At 39.0% G+C, this 22,757-nt stretch overlaps 1 protein-coding gene across 1 annotated transcript in view; it reads left to right on the forward strand.

Annotated features, from left to right (window-relative positions):
* MYH15 (myosin heavy chain 15) overlaps nucleotides 1-7,129 on the forward strand; it is a 152,650-nt gene extending 145,521 nt beyond the window's left edge. Inside the window, exons 42-44 of the mRNA XM_047100446.1 lie at nucleotides 431-560; nucleotides 1,555-1,752; nucleotides 7,067-7,129. Coding sequence (XP_046956402.1) covers nucleotides 431-560; nucleotides 1,555-1,752; nucleotides 7,067-7,129 — 391 coding nt within the window. The remainder of the gene's footprint in view (nucleotides 1-430; nucleotides 561-1,554; nucleotides 1,753-7,066) is intronic.
* The last annotated feature ends 15,628 nt before the right edge of the window (nucleotides 7,130-22,757 follow it).

Consider the following 22,757-nt stretch of genomic DNA (forward strand, 5'->3'; position numbering starts at 1 on the left):
ATTTGAGAGGGTCATGGCATTGGTTTTGGGTGCATATAAACCAATATGCCTGCCCCTCAACTGCACATAATAGTTTTGTTTGGGGAAATGCCTCACACAGGCTACATTTGCACTCAGCTGTAGGAGGTCAAAAGGGCTGCAAAACAGATGTAATGTATTCGACTTTGTCACAGTTGTTTCCAACAAAGAATAAAATGAGTGAAGCAGAAATTGCTTCTGAGAGGCCCAAGATGAATAGGAAAACCATCCTTGGCAGTGCAATGACTAATTGTTTCCCATTTATAGAAGGAAAGCCTGAAAATCTCTCAACTGTCATAAACCAAGTGAAAACGTTTTCTGATAGAATTGTGTGTCCCAGCTATGGAGCCAGTGGTAATATGGCCACAGCCTTTCCTTTTCTTTTGTAGAGGGCGCTGCCTTCACTGGCAAGGCTTGGCAGGCAGAAAATTGAGAGTACCCAAGCACGTCCTTCAGATGAATTACCTGTGTCTGCTTTGTGTAATGCACATAATTGCCTCAATTCCCCGTATCCCTTTGAAGCTAATGAGGAGTTGGCTGAGGTCTGCTTACTCTGGAAGGGACTGGGCTTGGTTCTGGGTGTGTGTGCCACTGATGAAAGTCACAGGAATTCACAGAACACACTCATATTGTTTTTCAGGCTCACGAAGAATAAGCAGTCCTTGCTTATGAAAAACAGAAGTTGGACAAGCCCAAGGATGGTACCATTTGATTGCTGAAAACTTAAGTTGCATTTGAAACAAGCATTAAAAAAAGCATGTTTATGTGGTGTGAAAAGCAGTTTAAACAAGGTGATTAGAAAATGTAATAGAGTATCCTTGCTTCCCAGGTTAATGGGGATTTTTTTGGTCCTCAAATACAAGTAAACATTTTACATAAAAGATAAAAGAGTCTTTTAAATTCTCAAGTTAAAAAAATACCTATTGCCTTTTAATGCAAAATATTTATGGAAGACATGGATGATGAGGCCTAGGGTATGTTAGTAAATTGTTATTACTGAAGTTAATGAGTTTTGCTGGACTCCTCCAACAATAAGTATATTTTTAGCCACTAATGGTGGGAGTTGATCAACTTTTCTCTTAACACTGTAATTTACATATAGTCACAGGTACTTAGAACTTGTAGATAAGAATCCTCCTAATCTATACCTGGGTGGACTACATGCCTGTGCATTTTTCAACACTGAAACAGCTTCTCATATAAGATGATCAGTTTAGTGTTAGGGGGAATGCTGGCTTTGTATTGTGCCAATGTAGCTAAGCGAGAGGTACATTTCCTGGGTTTCCTTTCTCTGTTTGTTCTGGACTGGAGTTGGTCACAAGAGAAATTTTCACATTTGAGAGGGAGCGGTAGAGATGCAGCTGTTCATTTTATGCTGTTAAGCTCATGGTATGGCCCCAGGCACTGTGATAGCTGGCAAATACTACCCCAGGCCAAAAGAGTGAGCTGGCACTGAAACTCCCTCCTTCAGCTTCAGAGTCCTAGCTAGGTGTGTGTGTGTGGCTCCATGGTACTGGGCACCAGCTTCTCTTGCAGGTCACCCCTGTCATTGCCTTTGGAGGCCCTGAGAGGCATGAATTCCAGTTTCTTCTTATGGATTTCAGTTCATCGTCACTCCACAACCAGCTCTCCTTGCTGACCACTAGCACAGCTGACCTACAGCTACCTAAGGTACATCCCCAGATGCGGAGGGGACAGCCTGACATGGACTTCTTTACAAATGCCCAGACTTGTGTAAGGTTGATTCTATACAATAAATCTTTATTCTAGCATTCTCAGCAGTGTGCCTCTCTGATCCAACCCTGACTCATACAGGTGGCTCCAAGATTAATTTAGAGGCTCACCAGCATTGAAGGACCCAAGTTCATTGTTGTCTGCCACCCTGAATTTGACTTTAGTCTTTCAATCTGTCCCTCCTCATCACTGTAAGGAGACGATAGTAGTTCTGAGCATTTTCTACTGACAAAGTTTTTGTTTATAATGATGTCAATACTTTATAGTTTATGATGAATACCTATCATAACATTGGAGCAAACACTTAGAGAAAATTGGACCAGGTAGCATTAACATACAATTCAAGGTTGATTTTCTCCTATAAACTATAGGGTCAAAACTTGATTAAGTAACAAAAATCCTGATTAGATTTTTTTCTTTCTTATAAACTGATTAAAATTAAAAGGAAGCGATCAAGTCAACTGCACTATCCATTCTGTCTTTGTGTAAAAATTTATGTGGAAATATAAATTTATTATAAGGCTGATTAACAATATGACAACTGAGCCAGAAGAGTGAATCAAATTATCTTCATAGCTAATGTCACTCAGCTATGCAAACCTGGTGTTGGAAGGTATAACCCAGCCTCAGAGATGTCAATTCTTGAGTTGATAGGGCGCTTTGCTCTAGGCAATCTTGAAGATACTGACATTTTTAGACTTTGGAGTCCCTAAGACTCATCATACTAAATTTAGTTGGTTAAACTGATATTAACTATTCATAGAAAACTGGAGTACAATACCTTAGCATATCAATTGCCCTGGTTTTTCACCTTTTCACTAAGGTAATTTCTGCTTCTATGTTGATCAGATCATTAGTTGATCAGATTTTGAATCAACACTTAGTGATAATTTCTTCCAAGATCTTGATGGGAGTCTCACTGTGGCTGATTGCAGCAGGGATGTCAATGAATGAGAAAGTTCTAAGTTTGAATTGGAATCCTTGGCATCCAGGCATTCATAATCTTGATGCAGGTAGGGAGTCAGTGAGTGATGGTTAGGACTTGAAGAGTAAATGTAATCTTGTCAAAGACAAGTCTTGCCAGTCTTTCCAATGGTAGTTGGAAAGTCTTTCCAATGGTAGAATTACTGGGCCATGATGAGCGATAGCTGGAATTGCAGTAAAGAAAGAAGTAAGTGAAGTCACTGGATATTAAGGATGCTCGTCATGTGTTACCACAGTTCTGCTTCATTTCCTATACTGTCTGGGTGTTTTGAAAGGGCCTAGAACCAAGAAAAATGGGACTTTATGTGGCCATTGTTCATGTCAGAATAACCATTTTTATCTTGAGCATTTAATGATGGTACTGTTTTGTCTTGATTGTTGGCAGAGGGGAGCTCTAGAGCTATTGTTTGCATCTGTAATGAGGGATCCATGAAACAGTTGTAAGTAGTTATGAAGTCTCAATTTCAATCTCCCTCCTAGATTAGTTCCTGAGTTTTTAACCAGTAGAAAAGCGAGTTTACCTCACTCTTTGCTCTCATTTATATTATGATTAATGGACTCCTAAAAGGTGTGCAGCAGCAAAAAATTTAAACTCCACTTTAAACAACTGAATTTGCAATCAAACTATAATTTGTAAGTAAATTCAGTCCCCAAGGAGCCTAGAAGTGGCTGGAAAAGTATGGATTCCCAGCCACCTGAATCTGGGCAGAAACTGTCATCTGCTTTTCTCTACTTTGTATTTCTTTCGGCTTCTATTCAGTCCCATACTTCCATTGGAAGAATAAATACATTGGTGCATCATCATATGCATAGTGCCATTGGAGATCTCTATAAATAACAGTAGGAAGTGAGAAGAGCAGCCACTTATTTAAGTAGCGCCTGTTTAATTATAGACATTGGAAAAAGTCCTAATTTTATTTTTTTCCTGTTGAGTTATCCTATGATCCCTCTCACCCTTTTTTCCCCTCTGATGATACGTCAATCACTTTTTCACAGTAGCATTCTTATACTATAAGGTTTGATAAAGGAAAGATTTTACCTTGTTTTCTTCTGTGTCATTAGCAGTGTTGGCTCTCTCATCAGTAGAGACAGAATACCTTTCTACAGGAAAAAAGAGAAATTAAAAAAAAAATCTCTTTGCAAATGCTCAGCTTCTTTCTTATTCCTACCTCAGTACAATTACGTTATTAGATTCACTCACCTTAGTCACTCCCCCTTTCATATCTTTCTTCCAACAAACAGCATTAAAAATGCATTCAGTGTAGAAATACTTCTTCATCTACAAATAGCAATAAATTCTTATGGCCGATTCAGGTGCTCCAAAGCAGGGATAAAGGCTGTTCAACCAGGCCAGGAATTCCTGGCTCTTTAGGATTGTTGGTCTGATTCCTACTAACTGTTAACAATGGAAAATAACAGCCAAAGAGATGATGGTTAAACCCAGAGCGATGGCAAAGGAAAAGGGATACAACAACATTGTAAGGCCTTCCTTTTGTGCCTCGCTAAAATCTGGGATAATTTATACTTATCCTAGACTAAGGACATTTTAAAACAGTACTAGAAAAGGGAATTTAAAGAAGAAAAACATGAACCATGGTCCTATGAAACTACAACCAAGGTTTAGGGGCCATTAGTGCAACAGCTTGAAATATATTTTCAGCCTACCTAACTACAGAACTGTAGAACATTATTTTTTTAAGTAGCCAATACCCTGGCATTGTTTTTGCTCTTATCTCCTGACTGCTCCTCCAGAATCAGAACCCAGCCTCCTGTCTCTGCCCTGGGATGCTTACCTGAGTAGGTTCCTTCTAAAGTCTTCCCTCTGGCCTCCAGTTGAGGTGGAGACCAGAGAGAGGAAAGGGCAAATGCACGTATTTATTCTTCCAGCTCTTTCCTTGTAAGGTCTTCTTGGTCTGTGTCCTTCAACTAAAAGTCATTCTCCCTCTAAGGCATCAGATTTTACATGACTCTCTGCTTCGGGTTTGGGAACTGCACCCTCTCCTTGTCCCTTCAAGCTTATATTTGCTATCAAATCAGCTGCTCCCAGTTCTGGGGAAATGCACTATCTTTTGTGTTCCCCTTTGTACAATTTTGGGTATGCCAGGTGTTTTCTGTTGGGACTTGACTTTTGCACATTTCCAAAATAGAAACTAAAATGTCATTCTTGAGCAGTATGTAGTGTCCCTCTGTTCTATAATTTGAACCCTAATTTAGTCACAACCGTCATTGTATCAGGTCAGAGGTTGCTTCTGGGGGACAAACTAGACTTGCCCAGAATTTCTGATTTTGTTTACTTCCGGCCAGCTGAGGGACAGGAGGAACAAATAAGCAGGACTAGTCTGCGGATTAGTACAAACAATCAAAGGTGTAGATTTGGTGAAACTCTTGCTCAGTATCACCCTTAAAAACCTTACCTTCAATAATGGTGTCTGCTATGACCAAATCCCCTAACTTCATCAGGGGCAAAAGGCAATTATCAACCAGAGGAAGGGACATGAGCTATATCTCAGCCTCCCAGGACACTCGGTCTTCTCAGAAAGGTTATGGAGTAAGAGAGCTACTTGGAGCCTAGACCTACCTCTGCCACTAGTTAGCTGTGTCATCGTAAGTGGTGTACATGAAACTGTTTCATGTCCCTAACTACTTGGATTCCAGTTTCCTGGTCTATAAAATGTGGAAATAACTACATCTAAATTTTTCCTGGATCTAATTCTGTCAATAAGAGCGAAGTCTTCTAAGAAGTCCTGTGACCATGGCATCTTAATGTATAATTTTAAATTACCATAAGTAATAAAAGTACTGTAAGTAACACAGGTTTGTCCCAGAAAATCTAGAAAAAGTTTTTTTTACAAATTTAACAAGGATTAAAATAAAATGGCCTATAAAGAACAAAGAAGTAGCACCATAGACAAAGCTCAAGGAAAAAGAAAACAGTACAAGGACTAAAGCAAGTCCAGACAGAGGGGGCAAACTCTCTCCAAAGGCATCCATTTTAAAGTCTGGGTTTATTTCATTCCAGCTATTTTTCAATGCAAGATAAATTTGATCATTTTGTGTATTAGTGCCAGATTTAAATTTTTTCAGTGTGCTACAATGCATGTGCATGTATATAGCTTGTTATATTGTTGACCATTTAACTCAGGATAAACTTGTTAAAAGTAGGATAATTAGATGGAAATGTGGGAGCATTTAGAAAGGTTGCTGATAAATTTTGCAAATGAATATCCAGAAGATTCAGAAGATTCAAGTCTGTTTACAAGCCCAGCAGCTGTGTGGGGTTAGCTGCTTGATACACCTCTACTCAACACCCAGGGAACAAAGCCCAAATTCCCCATGAGACACCTATCTCCACTGAAATGGATGCAACTTATTGACTTAATAAGGAACATGCAAAACCAAAGGCACCAGAGACAGGATAATTATCCAGGTAATTCCTTTTTGACTCTGTTCTAAATAAAACAAAAAGTCTATAAACTGGAAGAAAAATTACCAAAGGAAACATTTACTATTTTAAAAACTAGTTATTTCTGCATTCATGAGCATAAATACCTCACAGTCTCAATGGCTTTACTGTGGGAAACCTGCATAAGCAGGAATATTAACCAATTTGGGGCTTAGTAGGGAGTGGGTGTCAGAGGAGAAAAAGTCTGCAAACTTAAAAGGCAGTGAGTCTATTATGCACTGTGAGTTTCTATTTTTTATATTGTGAAGAGAATTAACAAAGGGATAATTATGACTACAGACTAACCTCAGCCCAGCATTCTCCTTGGAGGATGAAGGGAGGGCAGAGTTCACCCTTGGCTTGGAGAAGACAGGGGCATAGAGGAACAGGGGTAAGTACAGAGGTGATGAACAGAGTGGTGTGGGAGCCATGGTCTTGAGTGAGAGGTGACCAAGAGAGTGCTTGATGCCCCTCAGAATCATTGGAGTAGCCAGAGTTTTTTCAGCATCGTTGTTGGAACTATAATTGTAATTAGTATTAAAAGAAGTAGGACCCAGAAGGCAGAAACTTGGAGACCTTAAGTTACCTGCTAATCTTGTGATCTATGTTCTGCCACAGAGTGGGGGCAAGCATTAGAGCACATAGGCCAATTCAAGGTGGAAAAAAATGTTTATAGCTATTCTTTAAAATGAATAGCTCTATATAACAGATGCCTATTTTTATGAACATACTCTTTATTAATAAAGTAATGTCCTGCAATCACTAAAACATTAATCTCTCTATATGTTTGTGTCATTCTGAAATTCTATACCCATATAGAGGGTGAGCAATTAAGTAGAAATGTTGACTTTCAAAAGTGTTTCCGTATGCACACTTTTCCTCCTGAAGAAAATCTTGCAAGGTATAGAATTTCCTTACTTTACTCATGACCCTCGCTTCTCCCATCTGTAAAGAAATTTGCCTAACATCACATAGTGATTCCACAAAATTTAGCAAGAATTATTAAATTCCATTCAATTCCATGCAACTTTTATGGAGTATATCCATAACCCCTCTGCCCCCAAATCTGGGCTTCCTTTTCAAATGTTGCAGCATCTCCTGAAGAAGATAACAAGTAGAAAATTGCAATTGAGAACAGAAAACCAAGTTGCCTTGAAAGAGTGATGTTGAGGATATGAGTGGTGTTTGCCCTGTGGGGGTAGCTCCCATTACACACCTCTTCCTGGGTGGGAATGAGACGTTCTGAAAAACTTCTTTTGTCAGAGATGGAATAGTCCTGATGCTTTGCTTTGTGTAAACTAAAGATTAGACCTCTGATTAGAAAGATGGGTCATACGTGGTCTTTAGACCATATCTTCCTGTTTTTTCCCCCACACTCCAAAATGAGGCAACATTTTAAAAACAGAATGAAAGCTTAACTGTATTTTACATAAAACTAACATTCTTATTTTGGAGAAAAATAGGAGCTTCAAATGCACTCCACTTTTCAGCATTCTCAAAATGACAGCTCTGCACAAAGGGAGTATTGTCCCTCAGTGTCTAGAAGCTTCTGTTTGAAGACTACTTGACCTAAGGACAACTCTGTGTTCTTATCTCCAAATCTGTTATTCCTCCTAATTTTCACAACTAGAATGATATAAATGTTTTTAAAACAAATATTCAACTGACTCAAGTATCTTTAATACATAATACAGAGCTGCCATGGTTTCCTACGACATCACGTTGATAGCTTAAGGGTAAGGGGATCAACCAATCCACCTAGAAAGTCAACTTCATGGGTGCATATGCCATGACTCTAAAATATCTCTAGTCCACTCTCCATAAATATTTTTGGCAGTTAACTATCAGTAGAGGTAAAAAAAAAAAAATGAGCTGAATCGGGCATCACTTATTGCTTCCAACGTCCCTTGGTGACTGTTTCCCCCAGGTTCACAGATCATGCTTCCCCTGCATCTACCAGAGCCCCAGTTCTAACTTCTTACTGTGCCTGAAGCCTCAACTCCCCAAATTCCAGGCCCTAAAGCACAGGTTAAGCACAGTAGTAAGCAGAAATTGAGGATGTTAAGATCACAGACTCACCAAATCATGTAAATTCCCTCTACATTTCTGAAGCCCTGAAACCATGAAGAGGAATCTTCTGGGAGAAAAAAAATTTTTTTTCAATGCAGGACTTTGTGAGTTTTAAAGAAGTATCTTGGCCAGAAGTATCCTTATAGATAACATTTTCAAGAATACTTATCAAACTTATTCTTTAAATGCCAACCTAATTTCCCTGTTTGATATTCACAATCTCTATTGCTATAGCCAAAATCTGTTACCCAACCCTACTTGTAACTTACCTACAACATGCAGCATTTGGATGGTGAGTAAGCTATATTTGCTTGAAGAAATATTGCCTAAGTATTCCTCACTGTCTGAAAGACGAAGATCCTTCAAAGTCAAAGAGAAGTCACTTTGTTTTTTTAGGTCTTTGTTCCATGAAAGTCAGGGTTCACTGATAGGTCTTTGTTCCATGAAAATCGGGGTTCACTGATAGTTGTTATCTTGTGAGGAGCTCAGAAAGTGAGCCAGGATGGAGGAGATCTCCTTTTCCACTTTGGACCAAGTGACTATGAAATCTTGGTTCAGGGGCGCCTGGGTGGCTCAGTCGGTTAAGCGTCCGACTTCGGCTCAGGTCATGATCTCGCAGTTTGTGAGTTCAAGCCCCGCATCGGGCTCTGTGCTGACAGCTCAGAACCTGGAGCCTGTTTCAGATTCTGTGTCTCCCTCTCTCTCTCTGACCCTCCCCCGTTCATGCTCTGTCTCTCTATGTCTCAAAAATAAATAAACGTTAAAAAAAATTTTTTTTTAAATAAAAAAAAAAATCTTGGTTCAGTAAAAAAAAAAAAAATACTGTTCACAAGTTTACATGAGAGTGCAACATTTTCACCCTGCATTTTATGAAGGTCATCTAATAACAGGATAGAAAAGGAAACATCAATGAAAATACAATTTTCAAATGAATTTTCTAAGTTACACTTAGAAATGCTTTGAGAAATATCTTTGGAAATGCATTTCTTGGAAGAAAAGCTGTGCTACCATCATTTTAACACTTGCCAAGGTTAAGTTTAGACTTTTGAGGAGACCTAAACCTGGGCCAGCTAGCGAGGTTTCACTCCTTGTTTCCAACTCCTATAGCCCTATAGTGAGCACTCAAGAATGTTGCCACCAGCCTTTCAAACTCAATGTTCTTCTGTTGACACCTAAAATGCTGGTATTCCCCAGAACTCCCCTCTTGTCACTATCTACTCCCTAGTAGTCTCTGTTACTTGTGTGGTCTCAACCACTTCTTAATTGCTCTTTCTGCACAAAGTCCCTTTTCCTGCACATTAATAGTATATTTCCAGCTATGTGGAGGTAAGCCCCCACTGGACTGAGCTCTGTTAGAGCAGAGACTATGCTAGGTGTGCTCGGCTTGCCCCTCCAATCTAGCTGCATCTTGTCCTTCCTATTCTTCAGTTTGGTAGCTGACCTCTGTGGATTACCATGAATTCTCTCCCTAGGCTCTAGACTTACTTCACACTCCACCTGCAAGAGACTGATGCCAAAGTGAGCCATCTAAAATGCAAATCTGGGTCTCTTTGATGCCTCAAATCCTTCTTTGGCTCCACACTTCCTTCCTCCGGGACCCTAGTCAAGCTACTTAGTGAGACCAAGGCCTTTCATCTGATTTTTGCCTCCCTCTCCAGGCTTATCTCTTGCTACTTTAGCTTTACCCTCAACCACTTATACTTCTACAAATTCAGGCAATATTTACTCCTTTGTGCTTTTGTGGTTTTTAACCTGGAATGCCTATGTCCTCTGGAAATTCCTAATTTTCTTTTAAACTTCTGCCCTATGCAAACTCCTTAAGCATATATTCTCTAACAACGCCATTTATATCCAATCATAGTAAACAGAATTAATTGCTCCCTTTGCTATGCTGTCTTCCTAGTTTAATTTTTACATGTTTTTACTAGATGCTGTGGATCCAGAAATGAGTAAGAGTCCACATTCTTTTTTTTATTTTTTTAAATTACATTTATTTATTTTTGAGAGAGTAAGACAGAGTGCTAACAGGGAGGGGCAGAGAGAGGGGACACAGAATCTGAAGCAGGCTCCAGGCTCTGAGCAAGCATTCAGTACAGAGCCTGTTGCGGGGCTCAAACCCACAAACTGTGAGATCATGACCTGAGCCGAAGTCAGATGCTTAACCGACTGAGCCACCCAGAAGCCCCCATTCTTAAGTTCACAGTCTGAGAGCAACAAACTTGGCAGATAAAAAAATCCTCAACAAGAGGAAATAGCACTGAGCTTAAGAAACTGTAGATGCTTCTGCATACTCAATTCTGAATAAATGTGAGAAAATACAATTTTCCATAGAAAGTATTTACAATTTAACATCAACATTTTCAACACTTTTCCATATTCCCATTACTGCCTGGAAAAGTGAATACTGGGTGTCCCTGCCTTCAATGCTGAAATTATGTAAAGTTGGTGAATCACTCATAATTCAGGATCTTCTTGGCAAGCACTTGGAGAATATGAGACTCAGGAAAGAAGCCCAAAAAGGAGAGCAGCTAACCTCTACCTTCTCCATATAATGGAGATTTACTAAAGAAATTTTGCTTTGCTTCTAAAATATAAAACATTTTTCCTTAGAATTGGATAAGAGATATCAATTTCTCTTTCTCTTAAATAGTAGGTTATTAGAGTAGATTATAGTAGATTTAGAGATTGGTCAAAATTTAGATTTTTTCAAATAAATAAGAGGAAAGAGTATCAAGAACTGTTCATGCTATGATAGTGCTGTTGATAAAGCTTAATAGGATAATACTATGTAAAGAGAATAAACAGAGGCAATACTAATTAATTTTTGTTTAGTGGAAAGAATGGCAAACATCACAGATTGTAACTTAATAGGCAAGTATCCTCTCATCTTTTGAAGTGCAATGCAAGTAGGAAATCCTATTTAGAGGACAAATCATAGAGAAATATAATATTCATGGGTATATTTGCTACTTTCCATTTTAAAAATGTTTTCCTTCAACACAAACACCTAACAGGTAGAATTACTTCTGTTTTACCAATGTGGAGCTAGTGCTTAGAGCTAAAAATGGTTGCTTAAGATAACAAAGCCAGTATATATCAGACCTGGGACTGTTGTTTTGGTCCTCTAACTGGTGCAGATACATTTTCTTTCTTTTGTGCTCTCTTCTTTCCCTGTAAATCAATCCTAATTCCCTCCCAACCTCTGACATAGCACATGCACACAGAAAGCCCCATGGAGCCTACCTTTCATTGTCAATCCCCAGTCCATGTTTGTTTCGGCAATGAGTTTTCAGTAGCACATTCATAAGATAAATTTGATCCTGTAATATTTATCATACTATTTATATAAAAACCCAAAGACTCAGTTTCTTCCATATTGCTTTCAGAGGTGGGTGTATTGTCCATTTTCCATGTGATAAGTGGATGAAGATAAACACTTCACACACTGCATATTAAGAAGCTATCTCTGTTCCTCTTTTCATACTTTATCACAGGTGTGATGAAAGCTAGGAGGGAGAAAGAAGGGCATGTGAGGGACTGGCATTAGTTTCTTTTTAAGTCATCTGTGCAGAACACTTATTATTTTAATACCCATAAAATGAAGAGCTAAGCTTTATGAGAAAAACTTGGCAGTTACAAAAGGAAAAACAAAACAAAAACTCTGTAGAAACTTAAGATACAGTCTGGTTATCTACAAGTGAAGGAAAAAAGCATGTGCAGATACTTAGCAACTAGCAATCTTCGTTCTCTAGCAAGAATTCTAGATAGAAATCTAATGACCTCAGTGAGCAACCAATATAAACTAGAGCTCATGCAGCACTATGCCCTCTTCAGGTAATAACCCAGAGCCTGTTTGATTCTTTGTTTACACATGATTCTTAGATTTCTGAGTCAAGATCTCAAGCAGTTAAATGACACAGAGGGAAAAGAAACAAGCGCTGGATAAAACAACCTGCTAGAAAATGCCCCTCCCCCCAATAAATAAATATAGTTAATATAGACAGGAGGAAAGCATACAATATTAAACTTAAAAAACAAAAATGAAGCCAGTAATTCAACATTTTAAAAGATGGCATATGGGCAGAAATTAAGATTGATACTATTAAATGCTAATAAGACTAACAGGTCAAAGAAATATATTAAAATTTTCTGATACTTTTTCTTTCAAATCATTTCCCACTATTAAATACAAGAATGCTCATCACAACACCTGTCATGTAAAACACTGGAATATCTACCAGTAGAGGAATGGATGTATCAGTTATAGCATGTCTATACTATGAGATACCATGCATTTAAAACATGAGGTAGATTTGTATTGACTTGCAAGGTAGTCCATATTCAATTAAGAAAGAGATATTTTAGAAAAACATGGAATGATATTATTTCTATGTTTTATAAAACCTGCCATTCATACTTACCTCCCACCTTTAGTACCGCTTTGTTTATGATGTTTCTAGATGCTGTTCCCACATAGCATATGTAAATTCCTTCATCCGGAAGGCTTAATCTTCTAAATGATAAGGAGGCATTTCCATTTCACTATGAAAGAGGGATGTCCTGTTTGTGTATCTGTGATCTTGCCTTTCCAGTCATGGTCTTTGTAGTATGAGTGCACATAGCTCTCTTGATTCTTCCAATGAACTATTACTTCAGGCGCACTCTTAAATAAGCAAGGGAGAATTACATCTTCACCAAGTCCTCCAATGGCAATTTGCTTCTCCTCAATATTATCAAGATTTGAGGAAGACAAAAGCAATATAACTAAAAATCAAGAGCAGTTATGAGGAGAATTAGCGATGGGTGCTTATCAAGGGCTATATCAGAACCACCTAGAAGAATTATCCTAGGTCAGCAGCCTGCCAATTAAGACAATACCATCAAAAACCTTGCTAGTCTGATTACTAGAAATGAGTCACAAAGCTAGTGTTAGAGTTTCTGCAATTGTATATTATATATGCAAGAGTCCTGTTGACTTTTATTTCATGAACCCATTTACTTCTAATACCTACTACAATAACAACAAAACCATTTATTCAGCTAGCTAGAGTCAGCAGGCCCTAAATAAATAGAACAAACTTAACTTGGTTTCATTAGGAAATATTTGGAGTGTGTAGAAGACAATGCTGGATTTGGAAATCTGTTAGGAATATGCAGACCTTAATCTCAAGCAAGGGAGCACATGGGCAGGAGGGGTCCAAAAGGGGAAATGAAGGGACTCATTTATTTTGGCTTTAGGGCACCTCTCAGGATGTCATATGTGTCAAATGAAATGTATCTAAGGAATAGCGTCCTAGATATAAATGTGGAAGTCCAATCATCCTGAGCTATATATTTATACATATAGTTTTTTTTACTATTAATTTCAGAAGTTGACTTTGAAAAGCAGATGGATTCAGAAAAACAAGCAAGGTTTTCGTAAAGAAAATATATTTAGCCATTCCATAATCCTTGAAGGTAGCATCCAGCTTCTTTGACTAATTCACAAAACATTGTAGGTAGATCGTGTACCCTATCTATGGATTTTAGGAAATTAGGGCTGTAAAGACAATGGAGTAAACTCCTTTGGACCCTGGCCAAGACTACCCAAGACAGGAGAATTGAGTGCTCATGTGGACTTGTCACAGTCTTTTTCCTCTGCCTTCTCTGGGGCTCCTTCTACTCTGCTATGTCCCACTTCTTTCTCTCCCTCAGATTTAGTGTATTTCTGTACAAAGAGCTAGAGGGATGTGGTGGTATTATGCTGAGAGAAAAACATGGAAAGATGGGAAAGAAAAGGAGTGGTTTATGTCAACCTCCCAAGTTGTTCTACTAAACACCTCTAATATTTCATTGGATAATTTAAAAATGCCCATGACAGGATCAAGAAAAGTGGATAATGCCTGCTGTTAAGTGCTAAGTACCAAGCTTACCCTTGAAAAAAAAAATCAATCATCAGTCAATCAAACTTGCCTTTCTAGTGATTTTATATCTGGTAGCAGATAACAGAAAAAGCCTTAGAGTAGACAGGAGAAAATATCATTTTTAATCTTCATCCAGGATCTCCAGTCTGTTTCCTATTTCTCTTTAAGTGATCTTTTAGGAAGGTTCACAACGCTATGGCAACAGAGGAAACCATCACCTTGCATTGTGTGCTCACATCCCTATCTAGTTGTACAAATAACTAACACTTGGTTACATTATAAAGGAACTCACCGTGAAATCCACTTAGAGGTGGTGCAAGGGTGAGGATGACAGATAGCACTGCCTGTGCCTTCATGTCTTGTGGAGGTCATACTAATTACACTATCGAAGACAAGCAAAATATGCATGTTAGGGATTTCAAATGCCAGCAGGAATAGGAAAAGAAAGCATCTGACTATCGGAGATCAGTTAAATAAACTACGGTACATCCATACAAATCATTCTTCTGCAGCCATTAAAGATAATATTGTAATAGTTGGTTCAATGGTGTGGAAAGAAGTTCCTAATTTTATAGGAGAAAAATCAGATTACAATGTAACTTGTAAGTAGCATAATCCCTTTTTAAAAGCACACCCATTTCTGCACATAGGAGACAGACTTGTCACTAAATACACACTAGGATGTTAACTCTGCAGAGCAGATATCACATCTAAAGCAGTGCCTACCATATGGTAGGCACTGAGAAATGGCCGTTGAGTGAATAAAGATTTGGTATAGGGTCAACAGTGGTTCTCTGGATAACAGTTTTTGTTATGTTTAAAGCTTTCTACAATGGATATGCATTGCTTTTACAGTAAAAATACTAAAAACAAATTCAGTTAAGCATTAATGCCAATGATGTTAACTATGGTATTGTTTATAATCACATACAAAAACAGGGGTGCCTGTGTGGCTCAGTCAGTTAAGGGTCTGACTTTGGCTCAGGTCATGATCTCACCACGCAATCAGGCTCTGTGCTAACAGCTCAGAGCCTGGAGCCTGCTTCAGATTCTGTGCCTCCCTCTCTCTCTTTCAAAAATAAACATTAAAAAATAAAAAAAATAATAAAATAAAATATAATAACACACGAAAACAAAACAAAATCTAGAAACATTCTTATAATAGTATAGATCATAAGGTAGTCATTAAAATCATGGTTTACAATGAATGTTTCAAAAAGCACAAAACACAAGGAAGTATAGATGGCAAAGTGTATACATACAATATAATTCAAGTAAGTAAAATATAACTGATTTTCTCTGGTGATAGGATTATAGATCATTTTTACTCTCTAAAAAATTAGCTTGTTTAAAGAATAGCATATAATTAGTTTTAAAAAACCTCCAAAGGAAAATTTTAAAGAAATCATTTGGGAGTCATACTATTAAAAAAGCTGTGTCATAAATTTGTTGTAGGATATGAGCTTTAAGAATAATTAAAACTATTCTAGGGGAACCTGGGTGGCTCACTCAGTTAGGTGTCCAACTTCAGCCCAGGTCATGATGACCGCATGCTGAGTTGGACTCACCCCGCTTTGGACTCTGTGCTGAAAGCTCAAAGCCTGGAGCCTGCTTCAGATTCTGTGTCTCCCTCTCTCTGCCCCTCCCCTGCTTTCTCTCTCCCTCTCTCTGTCTCTCTCAAAAATAAGCAAACTTTGTTTTAAAAAAAAGAATAATTAAAACTATTCTAAAAAATACAATTCAGGGGTACCTGGGTGGTAAAGTCAGTTGGGTGTCCAACTCTTGATCTCAGCTCAGGTCATGATCTTACAGATTTGTGGGTTTGAGCCCTGCATGGGGCTGTGTGCTGATGGCACAGAGCCTGCTTGGGATTCTGTCTCTCCTCTCTGCCCCTCCCCTGCTTGTGTGTGTTCTGTCAGTCTCTCTCTCAAAATAAATTAAAAAAATATAATTTGACTCCTTCATCACATCAAAATAAAACCTGATAGAATAATTTATAGTTTCATCTTTGCATTTTAAATTCTAGAATAAAATAATCATGTATACAGACGAAGATGTGGGCCTTTTTTTAACAGGACTATACAATTTTTATATAGATAGATCTAAATAAAAATTGGAAAAGCAACAAGAACATATTAAGATACAAATAAACGATATGTTTACTATATGACAAAGTTATCACTCCAATAGCTTAGAGCAATAGATAAGATGTTTGACAAAGCAAAAACTTGTAAAATAGTATTAGTTATGAAAATAAGACCTTTAGGGCACCTGGGTGGGTCAGTCGGTTAAGCATCTGATTCTTGATTTCCCCAGCTCATGATCTCACAGTTCATGAGTTCAAGCCCTGCATGAAGCCCCAGGTGGGGCTCTGTGCTGACAGTGCAGAGCCTGCTTGGTATTATCTCTCTCTCTCTGCCCCTCTCCTGCTGTCTGTCTATCTGTCTCTCTCAAAATAAATAAACATTAAAAAAAAAAAGAAAATAAGGCCTTTGTATATTTTTCCTGTAGATGTATTTGCATGTATAATGTATGAAAAGATGTAGCACAATGATTATTTCTGAATACTAAGATTACAAGTAATCACTAAACTCATTTTCTGCATGAGCATATGTAAATATGTAATATTTTTTACCTTTATAGGCTACTTAAAAAAAAAGAATTAAGAATTATTGCTTTCCAAGTAATAATTAACTCAAATCCACCTTGCTTAATGTAACTTTGGGACATTCTATGTCCACTCTCTTTGGATTCACTTTCTCATTCTTTCTAATGACTCCAATATTTGCTACCTTTTCTGGAAATTTCCAACATCCCTTTTTCCCATGTCTCTTTCAACTGATGCTCTGGCTTCGTGAATTATAATTTATTATGGATACTCCCTCACCCCCTACATCAATTCAACCAACCCATTAAGAGCTGTGTCTTCTCTTTCTGTCCCCCCTTCTCCTTTTACACAAAGCCAAAGCCTTCACTTTTGCTCTGTATCTCATATTTTTTTTACATTCAAGAAATTTGTCCCTACAATTATATCCCCTCCTTTACTGTATCATTAGATTCTCTCTCTTCATTAGATCAATACCATGAGTATAAATACCCCAATAAGCTCTATCGTAAGAACATTAAAAAAGACCATTGTATTCTCCTCTGGCTCTTGATTAGCTACCTACCTATTTCTTAGCTCTTATTAACTTCTTGAAATAATTGTTTAAAGAGCCACCCTCATTTCCCCTTTACTGTCTCTCCTCAATCCACTCTGGCCTCTGTCTGTGTGACATGCCATAAACTGCCCCTACCAGTGTCTCCAAAGGCTTCCATGTTGCCAAAAACAGTGTATATAATTTGTCCTCATCTTATCCAATCTTAGAGCAGCATTCAACATAATTGGCAGTTACCTCCCTCCTGGAAGATTCTTTGCTTGTTTCCAGCCCAACTCTTTTTCCTGGTTCTTCCTTCCTCACTGCTCCTCCTCCTCTGCTTTCCCAATTTATGTGAAAATATGGAAAGTTCTCAAGTTTTATACTTTCTCTACACTCTCTCCCTAGGTGAGTTCTTCTATTCCATGGCTCTGAATGTCATCTGTATGTGAAGGATTTTCAAATGCATCTACTGAATCAAGGTCATATATTCAGCTGCCCATTTGACAGATGCCTTATAGGCAGCACAGAATCAACATGAGCCCTTGACTTTTGCCTCATTCCCTTTACCATTGCTCCCTGCCTCAGCCCAAACAAGACAACAAAATTACCCAAAAGTGCTGCCAGTCTTGTTTTTTTGTTTGTTTTTTGTTTTTTGGTTTTTGTTGTTGTTGTTGTTGTTTTTGCTATTGGATTCGATAAATCTCCATTATCTGTGCACTTACCCAACTCTGCTATTACTATCTCTTCCAAAGTCACTATCCTCTCTTACCTGGATATCTAAAATATCTGCCTGGTTACTCCTTACAATCCACTGTCAATTCAGCAGCCAAGAGTCATATTTTTAAAATATAAATCATTCTATGATATCTTCCTAATTAAATCTCTCCAGTGGCTTCCCGCCATACTTGGATCCAAATTTTTAACCCTAGCCCACCAAGCCTTGTGTACTCTGGCTCCTAGCCCTGCCTGCCCCTCCAGCCTCTTCCATAAGAGCCCACAACATACATTCTCAAAACCCTGTGAACACTAATCCTCCACTTCAAGGGTCAGCATGAGCTGAGAATTAGGCTCTTGAAAATTATTAAATTCATGCTTTTTGCATAAAATGACAATGACAGTAACCCATTTATCATTAAGATAAAGTACTATGAATAAAAAAAGAAAACATACTCAACCCCTTCTACACAAATGCTTGATTTAGCTCTGTTGAAATAATTTCAGCATTCAGCTAAGTGAGGGAGTTAATGAGTATCTGGCCCTATTTTTATGCCCATGTTTTATTTTTAGACATTTATTTCCTTCCCCAAAAGCAGCAGAAATCTTCCACCTTGGATTAAACTGAAGTCACCCAAGTTGCAATCAGCATCCTTACAAAAGGGCTCAAATGTTAGAAGCATCTTGTTCTGGTACGTTTTGGCTGGATTCCAGATGTGGGGGAGAATGGCAAAAAGAGGCAGTCTCTGTAATGGAACATGGCAAAAAGAAATCCAGATGCTAAGACTAATCAGACAGAAGAGAAAATTGAAGCCATTCTACAAGCATAAAACAAAGAGAACAGAACGACTACCCCTGTACCCATCTTGACAGCTACAGACCACACTGACTGCAGCCATCAGCACTAACTGTGACAACAATGACAAACTTCACTTGTGTTCAGGCCAGACTCTCTAGCCCGCACATCAGTAACACTTAAGACCAGTCCTGGCCTCATAACTGCTGGCCTAAATAGGACCTGAGCCACATCGCAAGCCAATGCTCTTTTTTTTTTTTTTTTTTTTTTTTAAAACAGGAATGTTTTACATCCCTTGCATTGTGCCAGTTCCCTTCACGAATTCCTTCAGGAAAAGCCGCTTCCAGGGTGCTACAGACTCCTCAGCATTGGTTTTAAATTCAATGCCTCTTCAAAGTGCTCTTGGCTCTGAGCCAATTCATGAAAGTCATAACAAAAGGAAACTCTTTGTAGCATCCTAGGGATTTCTCCTTAGCATCCACTTAGATTTTAATAAGATTGACTTTGTTAAGATGGAACCAAGAACAAAAGAACAATTTTAGTATTACCCACTCTTTACTCAAAAAAACCTCCCCTGATGTTGTACAATGAAAATCCACCCCTTGAGGATACATTGGGTTGAAACTTTGAATCTCTAGGGGTGCTTGGTTTCAGGCTCTGTTTAGGTTTCTGTTTTGTTGTTTTTGTGGATGGAGGAGTAGGTCTCTGTAACTGGGTTAAGGTGCACACTAGTACATTTGGGGGGGAGGTGTGGAGGGGCAGTGGCAGGCCAGGAAGACTGAAGGAAAAGGGAGGTGAAACTAGGAAGAAGGGAAGGTAGATAGGGGGTGACAGTTGTCTTGCTTGTCTTGTCTTGCTGACCACAGCTTGAGAACAGAAAACAGAGCCACTTGCTCAGTCACAAGGGACAATCTCCAGGCATCCTCTACAGAATCACAGCACCTCAGGACAATCCATCAGAAAAGAAGAAGAAAAGGAACTCACTTATGGGTTTTCCCATGAGGTTTTCAGTCCCATGTTCCTTCTGGTTGTGCAACTGGTCCCTCAGGACAGCCACTAAGGAAGCCAGACGTCATACCTCACTGAGTCTGGGAACATAGGGCAGGGGAAACCGCAGCTTCTGTGAGTTTCCCCTGGAGACTCACGTCTGGACTGTGGTTGTTGAAACTCACACTGTGGTGGGTACAGTGGTGGGCATACAGAAGTTAGCCTTCCCCCGGGAAGGCAGATACAGCTGCTGACATTTAGAAATGGGGCAGTGATGTTAGAGCTGGGGCTCTCTTTGTGCAACAAGTGGACAGCCCAGAAAATAGGTAAAGCCAAGAAAACCTAGGAAGGCTCATAATTCGGGTCCAATAAAAGTTGCTATTTGGGGGCACCTGGGTGGCTCAGTCTGTCAGGCATCTGACTTCGGCTCAGGTCATGATCTTACTGTTCGTGAGTTAGAGCCCTGCGTCCAGCTCTGTGCTGACAGCTTGGAGCCTGGAGTCTGCTTCAGATTCTGTGTCTCCCTCTGCTCCTCCCTCACTCACGCTCTCTGTGTCTCCCTCTCTCAAAAATAAATAAACATTAAAAAAAAAATTTTTAAGTCACTATTTTAGAAATGCCACACATTTAATATCGGATATTTTGTATATTAGCAGACCATTAATCTCCTGCCCAGATCCCCTATGATCACTTCTACTAGTTCAGGTTTCATGCACACATTGCTCAGCTACTGCCACCTTCTTCAGAGGATTGCCCTCAGGTGATGAAATCTGTGGTTCTGGGAGTTACATTCTTTCCCTTACTCCCTGCCCCAGTGGTGGCTTCAAGGCAAGAAACATTCTGTGGTCCAGAGCCTCCCAGCAAATGAGGCTGAGCCTTCACATGAAGCCACATCCCTGCTCAGCTCCTTTTCCTGCCCCATCCTGCTCCCACACTTCTTCACACTTTCCTCCTGGAAACACTCCACAAATCCCCATCTTTGGCGGGGTTGGTCCCCTGGAAGCAGAGCCCGAGAGACAAAGAACGTGAATGGGAGGGGCAGTACTATGCCTCCAAGGGCCATTCTCCACTTCAGACTCCTATCACAAAATGCTTCCTCCTACCAAAAGGGTTGATTATATAATCCTCCTCAATAGTGCTCTATATAAGAAAGAATATAGCTGGACAGAGTGTTGTTTTTTGTTGTTGTTGTTTTTGTTTTCTTTTTCTTTTAAAGCAAGAATGCTGCAAAGCCACGCAAGACAAAAGAAAATGCCAGGGTTGAAAAGACAGGCGGGCATTTTGTTGAGCACATAAAGGTAGTAAACAGTTGAATGAGACTGCATTAAGTGAAGTGAGTTTTGAACATGTGCAGATGTAAGGCCAAGGACTGCTTGAAAACAGTCAGCTCTCCCTCTATAAAACACACAGATAGATGGCCGTGGCATGCCAAATGCCCCAGAGAAGCCAGTCTGCTGTTTCTGTACACTTCTCCTCCTGCCAGTTCAGTGCATTATCATCACTAAATAATTTAAATGTTAATTGATTAAATGCAAGGACAAGACAAACCCAGGGTTTCTCCACGAGCTAAACTGAAGAAGATGAACGCTCTGCGAAAAGGCTAAATAAAAGCAAGTCACAAAATAGGAGAGAAGAAAATTCTGCTATCAGATTAGGTGCTGGAGACACAATAGTCAAACTGTAAAGATCCAGAAGGAGCTGAACTCTTCTGTAACAATCTGAGTACAAAGTTCTTTGGCCATTTTCAAGAAATGATAATTGGAAATACTAGATGGTGCCCTACTAAGTTTGTGGAAGAAAGGTAACACAGAAAATAACACAGTGCTCCACACGCAGAACAAGGTCTTGACCCCCTCCACTCAAAACAAAACAAAACTAGAAAGTAGACAGACACCTTTATTTCAATTTTTAAAACATTTAAAATATATCATTTGGATACCGAACTTTTTTTTTTTTTTTGGTTTTGTTTGTTTGTTTAACTAGACCAACTACGGGGCCTGATTGTGTCAGATGTAAGGATTTTAAGGAAAGTAATGACATAACTGTGGTGTCCAATCCCCACAGACATGTGAGACAAAGTATCTGTAACACAGAGGCAGCAGTAGTACCTAGGAGGGTTGGGGTGGGGGTGGGTGGTTAAAGGATCCCTCCTTCCTAAGGTTGGTTTAGGTTTATCACCCAATTATGGTATCATTCCATCCTACAGTGGTCACAGTTGCTATATTTAAATGTCTATTGTATGGTAAGTGACATATTCAATATTCATCATTCTCAGTATGAGATTAGCCATTTTGACTCAATCCCCATGTTTTCCTTTCAAATCCAGAAGTAAAGAAACTTTCTTGTCCCTACATATCAAGGTACTGGGGTTGAGTTACCTGTAACGGAATATTAGAATCAAGGATTTGGTGTAAAAACAATTAGGCAAAACAATCCTTACAAGATTTATTCCTAGCTGTGTAGATTGCTTAGGGCTTTTATCAAGTGATGCTTTATAAAGGACTGCCTATGTGCACCTGAATTACCGGCTATCAGTCCTTAGAATTTAAAGATGTAGCTAACTCAACTAGCTGGTGCACAAGACAGGGAGGACCAGGGCCTACGTCTACATACACAGTTTAGTGGGTCATTTGCAAAGTAGAGTAGTTGTGAAATTGGCTTTTTATCGGTGAGTTTTCTATATAGTTCAGAGTTCATTCCGCCAAATAAACCCTTGTTCGTAAAACTCCGTTGCTCCAGCCCTATGTTCTACTCCCAATCCATTCCTAGTGTCTGACAATGTCAAAGCTCTGAGAAACAAGAGAAAACGAAATACCTCAAATTTATCCCGACTTCCTAGGAAACAGGATTAGATCATTCTTTGTACTGTTCCCCCCACTCTGTTGTCCACCAAGCTTAACTGTCTTTTCTGCCATTGAAAACCTACAATTTGAGCATCTCCTATGGGTCACAGGCTATTCAGGGATGAG

The sequence above is a fragment of the Lynx rufus genome, unplaced genomic scaffold (genome assembly GCF_022079265.1).
Source record: "Lynx rufus isolate CCGP_SWC_20201006 ecotype Redwood Valley unplaced genomic scaffold, mLynRuf1.p SCAF_5, whole genome shotgun sequence".
NCBI classification, from domain to species: Eukaryota; Metazoa; Chordata; class Mammalia; order Carnivora; family Felidae; genus Lynx; species Lynx rufus.